Source organism: Choristoneura fumiferana, chromosome 20, assembly GCF_025370935.1.
Source record: "Choristoneura fumiferana chromosome 20, NRCan_CFum_1, whole genome shotgun sequence".
NCBI classification, from domain to species: domain Eukaryota; kingdom Metazoa; phylum Arthropoda; class Insecta; order Lepidoptera; family Tortricidae; genus Choristoneura; species Choristoneura fumiferana.
Window position 1 is genome coordinate 10,219,992 of NC_133491.1, and position 17,264 is coordinate 10,237,255.

At 38.9% G+C, this 17,264-nt stretch overlaps 1 protein-coding gene across 1 annotated transcript in view; it reads left to right on the forward strand.

The window, feature by feature from the left end:
• Positions 1-3,102: 3,102 nt before the first annotated feature.
• obe (activating signal cointegrator 1 complex subunit obelus) overlaps positions 3,103-17,264 on the forward strand; it is a 31,033-nt gene continuing 16,871 nt past the window's right edge. Inside the window, exons 1-18 of the mRNA XM_074103608.1 lie at positions 3,103-3,342; positions 3,823-3,970; positions 4,698-4,953; positions 5,082-5,345; positions 5,882-6,131; positions 6,689-6,872; positions 7,235-7,380; positions 7,986-8,131; positions 8,562-8,762; positions 9,317-9,509; positions 10,402-10,588; positions 11,449-11,575; positions 12,658-12,941; positions 14,049-14,154; positions 14,540-14,764; positions 15,057-15,146; positions 16,155-16,299; positions 17,100-17,236. Of these exons, the coding sequence (XP_073959709.1) occupies positions 3,846-3,970; positions 4,698-4,953; positions 5,082-5,345; positions 5,882-6,131; positions 6,689-6,872; positions 7,235-7,380; positions 7,986-8,131; positions 8,562-8,762; positions 9,317-9,509; positions 10,402-10,588; positions 11,449-11,575; positions 12,658-12,941; positions 14,049-14,154; positions 14,540-14,764; positions 15,057-15,146; positions 16,155-16,299; positions 17,100-17,236 (3,066 nt within the window). The 5' untranslated portion in view covers positions 3,103-3,342; positions 3,823-3,845. The remainder of the gene's footprint in view (positions 3,343-3,822; positions 3,971-4,697; positions 4,954-5,081; positions 5,346-5,881; positions 6,132-6,688; positions 6,873-7,234; positions 7,381-7,985; positions 8,132-8,561; positions 8,763-9,316; positions 9,510-10,401; positions 10,589-11,448; positions 11,576-12,657; positions 12,942-14,048; positions 14,155-14,539; positions 14,765-15,056; positions 15,147-16,154; positions 16,300-17,099; positions 17,237-17,264) is intronic.

Sequence of the window (17,264 nt, forward strand, 5' to 3'; positions counted from 1 at the left end):
GCGGGCCCAATACGGATTGGGAACTAAACACATACACCATTATGCTTCGCAGATTTCTACACGGGTCCTAACGACGTTCATCTTTACCGAAAAGCTCATGTAATTTCGCACTTACCGACCTACATTTCTAAGATAAATGTATCTATGAGCCTAATTAAATGAAATTATGCTTAATAAATAAAGGTCCCATTTTTTAGTTTTTCGTAAATAACTCGTAAACGCTGGCCCACAGCAAAAAAAAGTTCAAATAAAACAAATTGATTATGGATTTTTGGATGTAGTTTCCGTCTCGCTACCCTAAAACGGCGGAACACCACACCCTACGGCCAGAAGTCGGAGCGCAGGAATCTGCTAGTACTTGGCAGACACTTGTTGTCTGAATGAGCTGAAATTGTTAGCCCTTTGAGATTTGAGAGGGAGGATGGACAACTATAGATGGGCTCCCTGTAACCGGCGCTCTCCTCTTCTCCGGCGTTGTCTTCTTGTCCAACCGAGACAGGTAGATGTCGACCATCGGTACTGCAGCTTGGATACAAGACAGGACGACGCTCAGGGAACGTTATGAGAATAGGTATTTTACATTTTACTTAGATGTACCTATTGGGATATTTTGGGTTTAGTTCCAAATGAGCCGGAAGGTAAGGCAATATGTGTTAATTTCTTAAACATATCCAAAAACCAATTTAAGCGATGAAGCGAGCGAGCTTTTCAGTTCAAGTCTCCTCACAAAAACTCCTACAGGACAAGTAGGTACTATCCAAGCAATTTTGCAGCTGACCGTACCGGTTTAGCTGGCCTTACTGGAATTCGTAAGGCCGCCTTTCAAAAACTACGCAAACTCTCGCAATACAGACTACTAAGAGATATTACTCTCGCAATACGAGTGAGTACCTCTTTATTATTAAAAACTAGCTTTTGCCCGCGGCTTCGCTCGCGTTAAATTTGGGGTTACATAGATTTACTTTCTACGATCCATTTCGTGCTTTGATTGATTTGTTGAAGGATTATTATGGAAATACAGATACAGACAGACGTTTTTTTAGACAGATGATGGTGCAAATTTTCGAATGCGAAATCAACCTACCTAAATTGGGATGTCCCAATTTTTGACAACATATAATAATTCGTACAACCTTTGAATATATGAAACCCTACGTGTTCCTTTTGCCCGCGGCTTCGTGCGATAGGATAATTCCCGCGGGATAAGAATAAGTCAATTCTATAGAAAGCTCCAATGTCCGTGATTGAATTGAAACAGACTTTTTTTACCTAAGGCAAAGTTCCCGCGGGATAGATCTCTTTAGATAGATTGAAAAAAATCCTTCACTTTAAAGCGAAAATCAAAAAGCTTTCACAGTTCTTGACTAACTTTGGCTACCTACTTTTTAATTGGGAAAATGCAAAATTTCCAAGAGATAGAAATAAGTGACTACATTTATCTACACCAATTTTTTTCATTAATAAAAAGCTACACTGTTTTTGACTGACATGCGCTACTTTTATCGCGCGAAATTATAAGTAACTGTTTTGATCTATTTTTAATTTTCTATTATTGAAAGAATTTTGAAAATCTGCCCGAAGTTAAATGCACTTAAATAGCATATGTCTTATAACAGATTCGAAAGGTACCTAAACGTTATTACGTTTCCTGATACTACAAGCTTCATCCATCGAAAAATTATTAGACTTATAGCAAACCACAACAATACGCGCACCTTGCCTCATGTGCGATCATCCCGCGGACAGTTGCCAGCCCGCTTCAGGAAGAATAGCGGACGATATGTCCGTCGCGCTCGCACTCCACGGTTCCGAGCTCAAGCACGAGGCCGATGCTTGTTGCTCGGAGTTCATATGCGCGCGCGCTAACTCGCACCGAAATCGTTGCTTGCTATTTAAATAAGGGTTTAACTGTGACCTACGTGTTACCTTTGTCTTTTTTTTATTAATTAAAGGGTTTTCGAGACATTAATTCTTTCATTCATGAGGCGACACTCCCTCATAGACTATTTTTTTTAAAAAGCCGTGGTGGCCTAGTGGTTTGACCTATCGCCTCTCAAACAGAGGGTCGTGGGTTCAAACCCCGGCTCGCACCTCTGAGTTTTTCGAAATTCATGTGCGGAATTACATTTGAAATTTACCACGAGCTTTGCGGTGAAGGAAAACATCGTGAGGAAACCTGCACAAACCTGCGAAGCAATTCAATGGTGCGTGTGAAGTTCCCAATCCGCACTGGGCCCGCGTGGGAACTATGGCCCAAGCCCTCTTGTTCTAAGAGGAGGCCTGTGCCCAGCAGTGGGACGTATATAGGCTGGGATGATGAAATAATAAACCCCACAATCTCTATAGAGAACTATGGTCGTCGGTCCTATTGTCTTAGGCTCTGACGTTCGCGATCGTATTTTATACCATCTCTCTCCATCTTATAGGTACCGTGTGACAGAAAGAAGTAGTGAAAACGATTGAGATTTCAAGTGTGATAGAGATTAATAGCCTCTGACTTTGAAGTGGGATCACTTTCTACATTTAATTTCGCTTCAAAGACGCGCCACTTAAGGTCACATCACGCTCTAAGAGCCACCCGGCACCCGACCAGCACCGCCTCGCCACGAGCGGTTAGTACCTATTTTCTTTATATAGATTTGTATGGGCATATGCTCACTACATCAACTCCGTAGCGTCACCAGATCGTCTCGCTCCTATTTTTTTTCCTATCTACTACCTAATATTTTATCGGCATAGTTGCTACATATACATATACCTATCCATACAAAATTACAGCTTTCTATCACTAATAGTCTCTGAGCAAAGCCGCGTACAGATATACAGACATGGTAAATCTATAAGGGTTCCGTTTTTGCCTTTTTGGCTATGAAACCCTAAAAAGCAAATTGATATCGTGAAAAACGCCTAAAAATGTAATGAATGTATCATGATGTTATTTCAATAGCTTAAACAGTTCTGCTAATAAGAATTAGTTGTCATTCAATGTCAACTGTCACTGTCGTCAGTTTGCATTGTCTTGGGTGGACACTCTTTCCCGGCCCAGATAACAGCAACCTGGAAATACCGACTTTGTTTTTCGTGTGTACGCCCGTAGAAGCTCCTGTCAGTTTGTATGGGCGTGAACACAAAAAACAGGGCCGGTATTTCCATGTCAGTGTTATCCGAGCCGGGAAAGAGTGTCAATAGTCTTCGCCTTCCCTTTCCACTCAGCTACCGTATGTGCTGAATCTGATAGGTATAGTTTGGAAAAAGTTTTCTTAATTTTTGTCCCGAAAACATCATGTAATATAAATCATCAAGACAAGATCTCCGGTCCTGGTACAAATCTTCCAAGAAAAGGTAAGTTCTATCTAAATACGTATTTTTAACAAGAACTTTTGTAAGGAAGTCGAAAGATGTAAACACGTACATTAAAGTTGAGTTTTTTCAATAATTAAACTGTCGTTTGATTTAAAATCATAATTTAAACACACATTTTGGCCGCTAAACGTTTAAATACCCACTTTTAATATTCTAAAACTTTTTACTTAAATCCCTATTTCACAATGTTATTTAAAACCTCCAGTAACCGGCACAATTGAACCCAGTCGTATATAGCAGCTGCGTGGTTCAATAGAAATGCCTATTGTGGGAAATAAATAGATAATAATAATAAAAAAGAAAATGAGGAAATTATTTAGGTTAGGGAAATGAAGTGTTTTATTAGTACATTTTTCCGCGCTTCCTTCTACATCTCTGGTCGGTAATCAGCCTTTAAAAATTACTCAAATATGAGTGTGACATAATTTATTTGTCATACTTAATTATTTTTTTTGACAGGTTTTTTAGACACATTCAGCAGTATGATAGAGCTACCGCGCATAACGCGGGCTCTAAGAGCGCATACACAGCTTGATAAGCCAAGATGTTTGAAGCCTGTGACGGACCCTACAAAACCTTTCCTAGCTAAAAGGAAGAACAAGAAGAAGTAAGTTTCCTAATTTCTCATGGTTCCTGACATTAAGAAGACATATAAGACTTTTGTAAGACATTGGTATCCATTTGGCTCTAGTATTGTTTGTTTATTTGTGAGAAATAATACCAGAAGATGGGCAAAGTCTTCTTCCCAAACTTAACATCTTATACTGCACTCGCCAACCTGCTTGTGTATTAGGTACTAAATCAGTATAGCAATTTACAACCACTTTAAAAAAAGTGGCGTAGCCCTACAAATAAAAAAATACTGCTATCACTGGTAATGAAGTAATCATTATATTACAAATACTTTCTGCAACTTTATCATCAGCTATATTTCTGAGCTTTCTATAGCTACGCCACTGAAAAATCCCCACAATAGATCATGATTAATCTTCTATGGCTATTTCATTCATTTGGGGATTTCCCTAAAAATAGAACTGCTAGTTTACCAGGTTGAATTAGTTTATTATTTTTGAATAAAATTTCAATTATTTTTTATTGATTTTTTACCAATGAACAAAACTAATTATGGCTGGACCAATTTATTATTATTCTTTTTTTATTATTATCTGCCATCTTTTTATTATTAGTTGCAACTTCGCAAGACTATAATCATATCTTTGAAAGGTGAAGGTGGCTATTGTAGAAAGTTGAACCATCAACCAGCTGTCACATCTTCAAGGAATATATTTGCCCTTTTTAGTCTCTTTTTTAAATTGAAAAATATCTTTTGCCAGGTTCAAATCCTTCACAGACATCTTGAACTATATAAAAGAAAATGAGCCAAATGCAGACATTCTCAAACTCCTTGGGAACCTCAAGGAATCATGTAAACTCCTCACAGGAGACCAGCCTGATGAAGTGATAGAAGACGCTGCTGTGCTATCACTGAGGATGTTCCTTGACCAAGACATTGTGATGCTGAAACACCTCACTTCCCTGCGACAGACTTTTGGAAGTGTGACATCATCAACTGCTAATAAAATTTGTGAGGTTAGTAGAAACCTTTTTAAGTTATCTTGAATGTTAATTTTCAGTTTAGTTTGTTTTGAACATTTTTTATTCTTAACACTTTTACTGAGGCCAATCAACAGTGCTTTATTTTTATTTTTTTATTACAGATTGTCTCCTATATATCAACAGAGATATCAGAGGATACTAAAGATTACATCAAAAAGGAAATGAGTGACGACAATAAAGAAAACATCAAACTGTGGGGTGATCACATACAATGTCAGTACATCCCCTATAAGCCTGCTAAGAGACCTCTGGCCAAGTTAACAAAGAAGCCAGCGACGGATAGCAGTTTTGTGACAGATTTCTCTATGAAGTACAGTGTGCAAAGCAATGAAGATAGAGCTGTTAAATCTGCACCAGTTTCTAAGGTATAATAGAACATTTTGATAATGTTCACTACTCTCCTTTCTTAGAGTATATTTAAAACTGAGAGGACCCTGCAGATTCTGCCTGCAATTCATATTACAGTATTATCAGATTTCAAGCTCAATAACTTGAGATTGAATGATGAACAGAAAAATCGCTCGCAGCGCGGCCCGCCCCGGTACCCGCTGGCATCCAGTTCACGTCCTAACGCCATCTAGCGATATTCAATCAATAATAAAACCCTCAAATCAAAGAGGATTTCTATGACACACTTCAATTCAATTTTTAAAAAATATAGCTCCATCTATACTATCGATGATTCCGCCAATGTCGAGATTGAAAAAGACACTATCGGTTGGCCATTGTACGGTAGCACTATAACAAACTAATTGGCGCTAGTATCTTGAGATCCGTTTGACAACTTTGACATTTACGCCACGTTTGTGATTGGTTAACTAAATCAGCCAATCACGAGCAAGACCAATGTCAAACTGACCTCTCAGTACTAACGCCGTCAACTATTTTTTATTTATTTCAGTATGGCAAGACCTGGCTGGAAAATAAAGTAACAGAACTTTACAAAGATACACCGGACATTTCTAGTGCAGACATTATGCAGTCGATAATCACTTTGCTTAATTCACCGATGACCAATGATGACATGCAGAATGACTTGTTTGAGTTGCTTGGGTTTGATAAGTTTGAGTTCATACAAGAGTTATTGGGGCATAGGCAGGATGTGGTTAATAGTTTGAAGGCGCCGCCGCCGCAACCTTCTTTGGCTGAGAGTAAGTTATATCTAAGGCAGTTGTCTCACCGCCGGCGAGGAAACGATTGGCTATCGACTATGTTCTCGCTCAAGAAACGAACAAAAGATATAAGATCCTGTGTGAGTAAAAGAGAAATGTATATTAATAGTTGATCGCTGGCGGTTCACACTGCCGGCGAGAACTCGCTCTTACATCTTTTGTCGCAGCGACAAGAGCTATAAAACTCGCTGAGCAATAAAACTAGCTCGGCGATACTCGCTCAGCGCTGTTAGCTTGGCAGCCGCCCGGCTCGAGCGAGCCGGTAAGTGGAGCGAGTAATCGCCCGTCGTGCTCGAACACTCGCTTTTCACTGCTCGCCCAGTCGTTTCTAGTTACTCGCTCTGCTCGCTTCTCGCTCATCGTCGGCGGTGGGACAAGTGCCTAAAGCCCAGTTTAGATCTGCAAGAAAAATAATGCAAGTTGCATTACATTGCCCTGTTCGATTGCCACTTTAATCTCGTTCGATTTACGGTCTCGCAATGTAATACAACTCGCCAAAACTACAAAAGCCACGTTTCTCATTTCTTTTTTAACAGTTGCAGCAATCCTTCCGGAAAACAAGATGCCTCAGTACCTCTGCCAAGTGTCCGTACAATCGGAACAGGAAAAAATGCTCGCCAAGCTCGTGAGAAAGGAAGGGAAGAAGGCGAAAAATACAAAGAAAGTCGATGAAGAAGATGAAGAACAGGAGATCAATATTGCACAAATGAGAGCTAAAAGGTGCTTGTTGAGCTAATTAGTATTGTTTTAACTGTTTAGTTAGTGGCATATTTTCCATTTAACTTGCTGCATTAAATAAGGAAATTAAGTTAGGAGTTTTGCCTTTCCAGCTGCTCTAACAATTTGCTTGTTACATTTTTCTGCTACTTTAATAAGTTGAAGATATTATAGACTAGATGCCATAATGTCGCTTTCACTACTTATTCCTGTCATATATGTAAGTTTTTGTTTAAAAAAAATGTAATCAAAGTTTCTCAAGTCGATTCACTATAAGTGATTGAAATTCAAGATGAAAATTGAAGGCCAACTTACATACCAGAACAGATAATAGTTACGTATTATTAATTTTGAGCTTTTTACAGAATATCAGAGTTAACAAAACCAGTGGTGCCATTCTCAACATCTAAAAGGGAAGTGGACCCAGTTTTGCAAAAGATATCATACTTCCAAACAAAAGTGCAATATCCAAACGTGTATGACTCTTCTATTGATGCTAAGAATGCCGCAGGTAAGTTCAAAAATTTGAAGTAAATCTGCTTTTGCTTCTTCGACTGCATATGTCCTAGGTGTTGTTGATTAAATAACTGAAAACCTGGAATTAGTTTGTTTAGAATCGAGAGAAGGATCTATTATACTATACCTAAAACCTGGTCTTTTGCTGTGCCCAGTCCAAAAGTTTACAAATGCAATTAAATGTCAGAGTGATGTTGCGTATTTTATTTACTTTTTTTTATTGTACTTACATGTATTATCACAAACTAACTCATACACTCCTAAACTAAAAACTACTCCGCGTCGTACCCGGTTCAAAAGTGCCCATAACCCCAGCGTATTATTTAGATATTTGAATCCTGGCTGTTTCTTGTCAGTTTTTGATTTTCTTCACAAAACGGGGAAGCGCAACTGGTAAATACAAATTAAAAGTGTGGCTTTAAGGGTATCTGAGGTTTGCAGTTTAATATTTGACATCTTGTATATACTCAATGCAAATTAAAAATCACTTTGCTTGAAAAAAACTTGTATTAAAAATTCTTACCAAATTTTTTTTTTAATGTTGTTGGCAATGTCATTAATTTTGAACCTTATGTTGATAAGATTGAGTTCACTTTTTAGGGTTCGTGTCTGGCATGAAACTCATGCTTCCCGAGAATGCCGTTCGAAAGGACTACAAGGAGTATGAAGAGGTCATAATACCGAAACAAGACCAGGGGCCTTTGGCTGTTGGCAACAATCGCGTGCCCATCTCGGATATGGATGAGGTACCACAAAAACAAGCATCACCATTTACTACGTCACGTCCTTATACTACGAAGTGCAAGATTCCTATTTCGTATCTTGCCGTCCCGCTGACGCTTATGTTATTTAATACGAGAGTAAGAGAGAGGGTACGGACGATACGAACTTCGATTTTCGTAGTAGCTCCCATCCCCAGGGCCGGCCTTAGCCATTTAGACGCCCTGGGCGTGTCACTCCTTTGCCTTTTCAGATACGACCACCAACTTGCTCGTTTGCCATCCAGTCGAATAAAAAAAACGACTAGCGACATAATAACAGATAGTGTTTGTTAGATAGAAGATAGAATATACTCATGCTCACTAGTCTACTTTTTCTAGATTGATTTAAGGTTAAGTTAAGCTGCGCCCTCTAGTACCTGGCTAGTTTTTCAAATAAAGTGTATTCTCGTTACAGATAGGTCAAATGGCTTTCGAAAACATCAAAGAACTGAATCGCATCCAGTCCGTAGTATTTCACACAGCATACAATACTAACGAGAACCTGCTGATTTGCGCACCAACTGGTGCTGGCAAGACCAATATAGCTCTGCTGACTGTGGTGCATCAAATAAAGCAGCACATAGAGAACAATGTTATTATGAAGAATAAGTTTAAGGTAAGACTTTTTTAATAATTTTAAACAATTCACGGGTAATTACACTTACACAAGAGGGCTTGTTCACTTTTCTTGCAGATTCCCAACTCAACAAATTCCAGATCAATGGATTCCCAACTCAACAAATTCCCAAGTCAATGGGTTCCCAAACTAAACAGATTCCCTACTCAACAGATACCCAACTCAACAGATACGCAACTCAACAGATTCCCAACTCAACATATTCTTAACTCAAAAAAATCCCAAATCAACATATTTGCAACACAACTGGTCCCCAGCTCAACAGATTCTCAACTATACAGATGTCCAACTCAACATATTCCCAACTCAACATTGACAGCTCAGCTCATCAGCCCAGAAGAGGAGTGATTAGAAAGAACTGGTACTTTACAGCGCGCGGGCCTTGTTTCAGTTATGACCCACTAATTTCTTCTTACGGCAATTATCCACTTATTTCGTGGTTCTTATTTCCACCATACTTTTGGAAATCTGTACCATTTGCAGTCATACCAATTATGACCATTTTTAGCATTTTTTTTTACATTCTTTCTCAGATTATCTACATAGCCCCAATGAAAGCCTTAGCGTCAGAGATGACCGCTAGCTTCGGCAAACGACTCCGCGGTCTCGGCATAGCTGTGAGAGAGCTGACCGGCGACATGAAACTGACTAAATCTGAAGTGCAACAGACCCAAATGATCGTTACTACTCCGGAGAAGTGGGATGTCGTTACTAGGAAGGGAGCCAGTAAGTTGTATTATTGCTTGTTTTTCAATCTTGATAGATTAACTCGCTACGTTGTCATGAGGGGTCGCCATCTTTCTTTACAACATCATTCTTTCTTTCAAGAACTCTGTTAATTAACATAAAGTTCAACAGTCGGGACCCACTACTGAGGATATTAGCGCTGGGGCGAAGTTCGTACCTAATGTACCTTCCCTCTCACTCTCGTATAAAATAAAATAAGCGTAAACGGGTAGGCAAGATACGAAGTAAGAAATTTTGTACTACGTAAACAGTTTAGCCTGGTCACGATTCCGATTGGTCCCGACTGTTGAACTTTAAGTTACCTAACAGAGTTCTAGACCACTAGACTTGTTTTTCCTTTTTAGTTTTTTTAGGACAGTCGGGGTTTTTGACTATGTGTGGGTCGTTACGTGATATGAGCGAAACGAAACGAAACTGGTGACAAGAATCATGTCACTGGTTACTAAAACTAGTGATTTTAGTAACCAGTTTCTTTCACTGCCTTTAGAGACGCGTTCTGTGACAGTCACTGTAAATGAATTAGAAATGAAACTAGTATTTAACGTAATTGTTACAAGCTATTGAGCTATGCCGTTATTTATCAATCACAAGCATCGTTTTTCGGTGTAAATAATTCCTTATTCTTAAGAATCGTTTCTTTTACTCTGGCCTACTCGTGAAGTTTGTAACGTTGAGGCGAAAATTGCATCACCACAAAAAACCAGTGATCTGGTTATTCAGCACGTCACCAGTTACTGTATACGGTGACGTGAAATAACGTCCACCTCTATTTTTTACTTTTTTATTATAATTTGCTTATTATAAGTCGCCAAGCGATCTATGTGAAATATTTGTCAGTACAATTACATTAACAGTGGCATTATTTTTTCAGCTGACACTGAACTAGCTTCCATAGTAAAGCTGCTTATTATAGACGAAGTGCATCTCCTACACGGCGACCGAGGGCCGATAGTGGAGGCCATTGTTGCCCGCACGTTGCGGCAAGTCGAGTCTAGCCAGAACATGATAAGGATCGTTGGGCTGTCAGCTACACTGCCTAATTATTTAGATGTTGCCAGGTAAGAAGAATCTATGCCTAGTGAAGAATTCCTCTTAATTAACAGTTTAGGCTGGAAATACACATGCGTGTAGCTCGCACATTTTCGTACAAGTAGCTGGCGGACGTACAGTCACCTGCATTAATATCTGCCACAGCGGAGCGTGCAAAAATATCTGACACATCCTACCGGCCCTAGAAATAGAGTCGTATCAGATATTTATGCACGCTTTGTTTGTCACATATTGGTGCTGGTGACTGTACGTCAATGTTCATAGAAATATGACTTAAATCTGCAAGCTACTTGTATAAAAATGTACGAGCTAGAGGCATGTGTATTCCCGGCCCTAGATTTAGATCAACTTAGGATCCGTTTGAACTCGCTTTTCGGGAATCGAACCCAGGTCCTCAGCATTCCGTGCTGCGTGCTGTACCCCTACACCACCACTGTACAGGAGCACAAACAATTTTATCCTATGCACCACATATCTCAGCTTGCTTTTTTCTTATTTAGCCACATAAGCAGCGACACTAGCGACATCTATTCAGCCTCATCGAGAAACGTCAACACTCCTTCTCTCTGTCTGTGCTCCTCTCCAGTGGTGGTGTAGGGGTGCAGCTCCCAGCACGGAATGCTGAGGACCTGGGTTCGATTCCCAGCGCTGGTCACCTTTTCTGGTTTTTCTGTGCATCCATGTTTCAGTTTGTATTTTCGATGTGGATTTCACAGGATGACCGTAAAAGTAACGAATTTGGAGTTGAAATAAAAAATACAAAAAGACTCCAAAAACCAACCTTGAAATAAAGTTCACTCTGAAAAAATATCGATTTTTTGGTGCAAGCTTTTTTTAAAGTAGTGACGGTATGTCTATCATTTTTCAGATTCTTGAGGGTAAACCCCAACATTGGGCTGTTTTTCTTCGATTCGCGGTTCCGCCCGGTGCCTTTGGAACAACAGTTCATCGGCGTCAAGGAAGTGGGGAGCGGTGGCGGAGCACATCTTAGACAGGTAACTTTACCATAAAAAAGACAAGGTCGGATACAGCTTTATAGCCAGGGTCACATAGTCAAATTCTAGTTATTTTTGAAAATATCACCCCCACTACCCCCATGAAAGAAAGAAGAAAGAAAGAAAATACATTTATTTAACGCCATAAAAACATAGAACAAATAAAGACATACATGACGCAAAATGACTCCCCCCCCCCCTCCCTCATGAATCCGCTCTTGAGACTGACCCAAGTGCGTGTTGGTTTAGTGCTACATTAGTACAGTTCTTTACTAATTTAATTATACGGCGAACATTCAATAGTGTATACCTATAATACCTAGCTTTGCCAGAGTTCTTTTTGTTTATAAATCGAAAGACGAATATATGTGGCGACCAGATGGCCTAGTGGTTAGAGAACCTGACTACGAAGCTTGAGGTCCCGGGTTCGATTCCCGTGTCGGGGCAGATATTTGTATGAAAAATACGAATGTTTGTTCTCGGGTCTTGTGTGTTTAGTATGTATTTAAGTATGTATATATCTATATAATTATATTTATTTATTTATGTATATTTAAATAAACTTGAAAAGTAAAAAATTATTTACACCTTTCATTTCAGAGTTAATTGCACATTGATCTATTTATGAAATTTTGAAAAACCAGCACTCGTAAAAAACCTACATTTAGTTAAGATTGGTTTTTTGGAATCTTTTTGTATTTTTTATTTCAATTCCAATTTTTTTTGTTACTTTTACGGTCATCCCGTAAAACCCATTTCGAAAATACGAACTGAAATATAAATGCATAGAAAAAGCAGAAAAATAAGACCAGCGCTGGGAATCGAACCCAGGTACTCGGCATTCCGTGCCATGTGCTATACCACTACACCACCACTGGACCAGCACCACCACACAACCAGTGTCCTCCAGTGTCCAGTGGTATAGCACGTGGCACGGAATGCCGAGGACCTGGGCTCGATTCCCAGCGCTGGTCTTATTTTTCTGGTTTTTCTATGCATCTATATTTCAGTTTGTATTTTCTTTACCTACATTTAGTTTAATTTCCATTTCACCACCATAAATATTCCATAACTGTCCACAGATACAAATAATGAACGACATATGCTACGATAAAACCGCCGACATGGTCAAAAAGGGCCACCAAGTAATGGTGTTCGTGCATGCTCGAAACGCGACGCATACCACCGCTTTGGTACTAAAGGAATTGGCCCAGAAAAAGGGCCATCTAAAGGACTTCTCGCCTGAGGACTCTGGAGGCTTCCTGAAGGCCAAAAAATCTATTTCTAGTAGCCCCAATAAGGTGTTGGCGGAGTTGTTCGCTTGTGGATTTGCGTGCCATCACGCTGGCATGCTGAGGAGTGATAGGTAAGATTTGAAATGTGGCAGGGACGTTATGGAGCTCCGTATCCGTAACTGAAACTATCGGATATCCGAAATAAAAAGCTATCCGTAACCGAATCCGATATAAAAATTTCGGATAGTTTCGGATAGGGGCGGAGTCAAAATGTGACAGATTTTTGTTTTTGCCCGACCGAGCCGACGCGCGCGCGCGTTTTCTTCATCTATTGTTTATTATTTTTCTATTGCTAAGTCGTAATTTACGACGCGTAACTATTACAATAAAATTAAATTCAAGTCATCAATATTCCTATTACAAAGCAAACTTTTCTTTTCTTTATTGTACAAAAGAAAATAGATAAAAATACAATAAAAAAATTACAAAATTATACGAGTAGATGTTAAAGCCTTAGTTTGTAGGTATAGGTTAAAGTTGTTTTTTTTGTAATTTTTTATAGTATTTTTATTTATTCCTATTTGTATTTTACTTCTACACTTCCTTATCCGTAACAGAAACCGAAACTATCGGATAATCCGTAATAATTTAACAACCGTAACCGTAACCGAAACCGGTATTATGTTTGAATATATCCGTATCCATATCCAGATCCGAAATGTTATATCCATAACATCCCTGAAATGTAGGTAGTGGAATTTTAACAATAAATAAAATGTGGAATTATTCACACCTATCTAGTCTCAAACTTAGCAAGACCGTATGGGTACAGTTACCTGCACCGAAATCTGACATAAAGAAGCGTACATAAATATCTGACGCGACTCTATGTCTAGGGCCAGTAGCGCGTATCAGATATCTTTGCACGCTCTGCTGTGGCAGATATTAATGCACTGTACTAGATACGTAAGACAATGAATATTCATACGTTTATAACCAAATACGCGGAGAAAGAGTAGTTTCATGTATATCAATATTTGTCGATTGTGTTGTTTCTCTATTTCAATGAAATAAGGTGGTTACATGCATAGCCATAGTACAAGCTATGCTTAGTTTGGGACTAGGTCAATTGGTGTCAAGTGTTCTATGGTATTTATTATTGATAAATACAACAACATTAAACAAAACAAATATATAAAACTGAAAAATGTATGATTAATTCGCCTTTTTTTTTTCAGGAACATGGTTGAGAAATATTTCGCTGAGGGCTATATAAAAGTTCTAGTATGCACGTCTACTTTGGCCTGGGGAGTCAACTTGCCCGCCCACGCAGTTATTATAAGGGTAAATGATTCGAATACAATTTGATTACTAACTACAGCGATCAATCATTACACTACATTAAAGAGTACAAATTAGAAAGGTCGCTTTCTTTGTTACTTATTTAAGTAAACAGAAATGGCATGATATCTATGAGATACATGAGAAGGATAGATGAGGGGGTAAATTCTCATTAAGATAATGTAGCTAACTTGAAAGAGTTTTTTTGTGAACTGTGCGCATTTAAAGCATTGACTTACCTACAACGAACTATAAACTACTTTACCTTGCTCACCCGCGACCTAAAATACTACCGCGACTAGATCATGGGTGAGCAAAGTAATTGTATATAATCCATCGTAAAATAATGCCTGATTTAATAAATTGTCTACAACATTTTTTTTTTCAGGGCACAGAAATCTACGACCAAAGCCACGGCACGTTCGTCGACCTGAGCATACTGGATGTGCTACAAATATTCGGTCGCGCGGGCCGGCCGCAGTTCGACAAGTCTGGGACCGGCATTATAATAACCGCCCACGATAAGTTGTCCCACTATCTCAAGTCAATGACCAATCAGTTCCCGATCGAGAGCAACTTTATTAATCTCCTGGCTGACAATTTGAATGCTGAGGTGAGTCGGAGTGTTTTTAATCAGCATCAAAACTGGCAGATCACTTTTTTACTCTGTCGCATTAATATTACGACACAAAAACGATGATGCGAAGGCGTAGTCTAAGAAGGAGCACGCTTGCCTACAGTGTTTTAATTGTAGCATGGTGTGGGTGACACTTGATGCACCGTTTCGTTTTACTCAAAAAAAGTTGCTGACGTCTAAATATATGGAAGTATATTTCAGTTGTAGCCTGAATATGACTGGCGTAAAATATTTGTACATATTATAAGATATAGAATTATGATTTTAGGTGGCGTTGGGAACTGTCACAAACATAGATGAAGCAGTAGAATGGTTGAGCTACACGTACCTATTCGTTCGTATGCGGATCAATCCGCAGGTTTGTAAAATTTATATTCCTATTTAACATTATTTTAGATATCCATAAGATGACAAGGTCGCTGATTTTTATCCGGTTCGAAGGACCACTCAATATCATCCGATTTCACCACACAAATAGTTTTAGGTCTACTCCGGTCCGTATTGTCACGGATTCTGATAGTTCTAGTGCGTAACCTCTCTTACCCCTCTCGCTCATTTTCCACCAAAAAAACAGTTGGTCAACCAATTTGTTTAATTGATTCCTAAGCCACCATTGAACTTACATCATTCAATGAGCATTGTTGTTCTCTGCTAAACCCGGATTTTTAATCCCACGGAAAAAATGTAAACAAAGGTGTTGCCGTTATCAAAAAACATTTGCAGAATTCAAGCTATTTTATTCTTTCCCATTAAAAAACTGTATTTCTTAATCAAGATAAAATATTTTAATTTACTGATAAAAACCTTTACTTTCGCATTTACTACGCTTTGATATATTAATTTACAAAGAGAGTACTGTTTTCGTATGCATAATTATTTATTGTCCTGGTATTACACCCGGGTTTTTAAGCTTTGGGCCGCTTGACGCGAGACGTCACTCAATGCACTAGCATTCGAGACTGATTTCGTAATCGTTTTCCAGTGACTCTTGTTTTGTTATTTTTTTTTACTGTCGACACTGTTGTTATATTTTTATTGTAGTTAAGTTGTTCATTGTTACGTTTTCCGTTGTTTTTCGTTCATTTTTGTATGAAAGGATGGACTCCGGTCCGAGTACTTCTCGGTCAAAGACGACTTGTAAGTTGTCTCCCGTAAAAACGGCTCTTTTATCGAAAATAGAAAAAAAACATGACAACAACAGAACTTCATATAATATTTCTAGCGGTAAGGTATGGGCATACCTTGAAATCCCCTGAAATGTCAGTCTGACAATGGCGAAACTTTGTTTACATTTTTTTCCGTGGGATTAAAAATCCGGGTTTAGTCAAGGCTGCAGGTACATTAATTAAACGTTCGTTTTACTCAGGTGTACGGTCTAACGTACGGCGACGTGCAAGAAGAGCCGATGCTGGAGACAAAGCGTCGGGAGCTGATCACGGCGGCGGCTATGACGCTCGACCGCACGCACATGATACGCTACAACGAGCGGACCGGCGATCTTAACATCACTGGTAAGTATCAACGTTGCAAGGAGGTCGAAAGTGACGGGAGTCGTTTCTAGAAAAAGATGGTACGGCCGTGCCCCACTTTAGAACAGAGTTTTCAAAAAATCGTGGCTGAATACATGTGGGAACCAGTTCGTGAATGAAACGTAGCAGTAGTTTGTAGTTGCCTTTATTGGCCAGCGAATTTGAAAAAAAATGATACAAATCGTAAAAGTTACGTCAGATAGAAAAACACAATAAACACACACGCCTGTTTACGTTCGTCGTGAACTGCCATAACATCTCATTTGTTCTTCGCTCAAACTCAGTATTCATTCTTCGTTCAAATTCAAACGTACATCATCTCGTCACGCTTCAATACACGCATACCACACTCCACATACATATATGCTTTTTAAGAAGAAACATATTTACGGAATGAAATATCCTCGTGAGCCCTCGCGTACTTTTAGGACCAATTAACACTAAGAATAATGGCCTAAAGTACTTTATAACGTACAAACTGTTAATTGAATAATGAATTTTCAAATAATAGCCAAAATAACAAAACTGGTGAAACACGTCTAGGTCTTAAGTACCTACTATGTCTGTTAAAAAAAGTTAGGACTCAGAAGGATATGTTATAGGTATTAAAATGACATTGAAATTGGGGAACTCAAGTTAAGTGTACGTTTAGGGAAGTGCACTTTCTGAGAAAATGAACAATATCAATATATGAGTCTTTTTTTCAATGCACTAGGATACCCCAGCTTTTTGTCGACTATATAAAGTGTTGATTTATCGATTTGAATGCATCGTGTTTATAGATTTGGGACGTACCGCGAGTCACTACTACATAACTTGTGAGACTATGGAAGTGTTCAACTCTATGGTTCGCAAGTCTATGACACAGGGATACGTCTTGGAGATGCTCACGCGCTGCTCGGACTTCCAACAGCTCAAAGTAAGTTATTTTGAACCATCCATCTTTC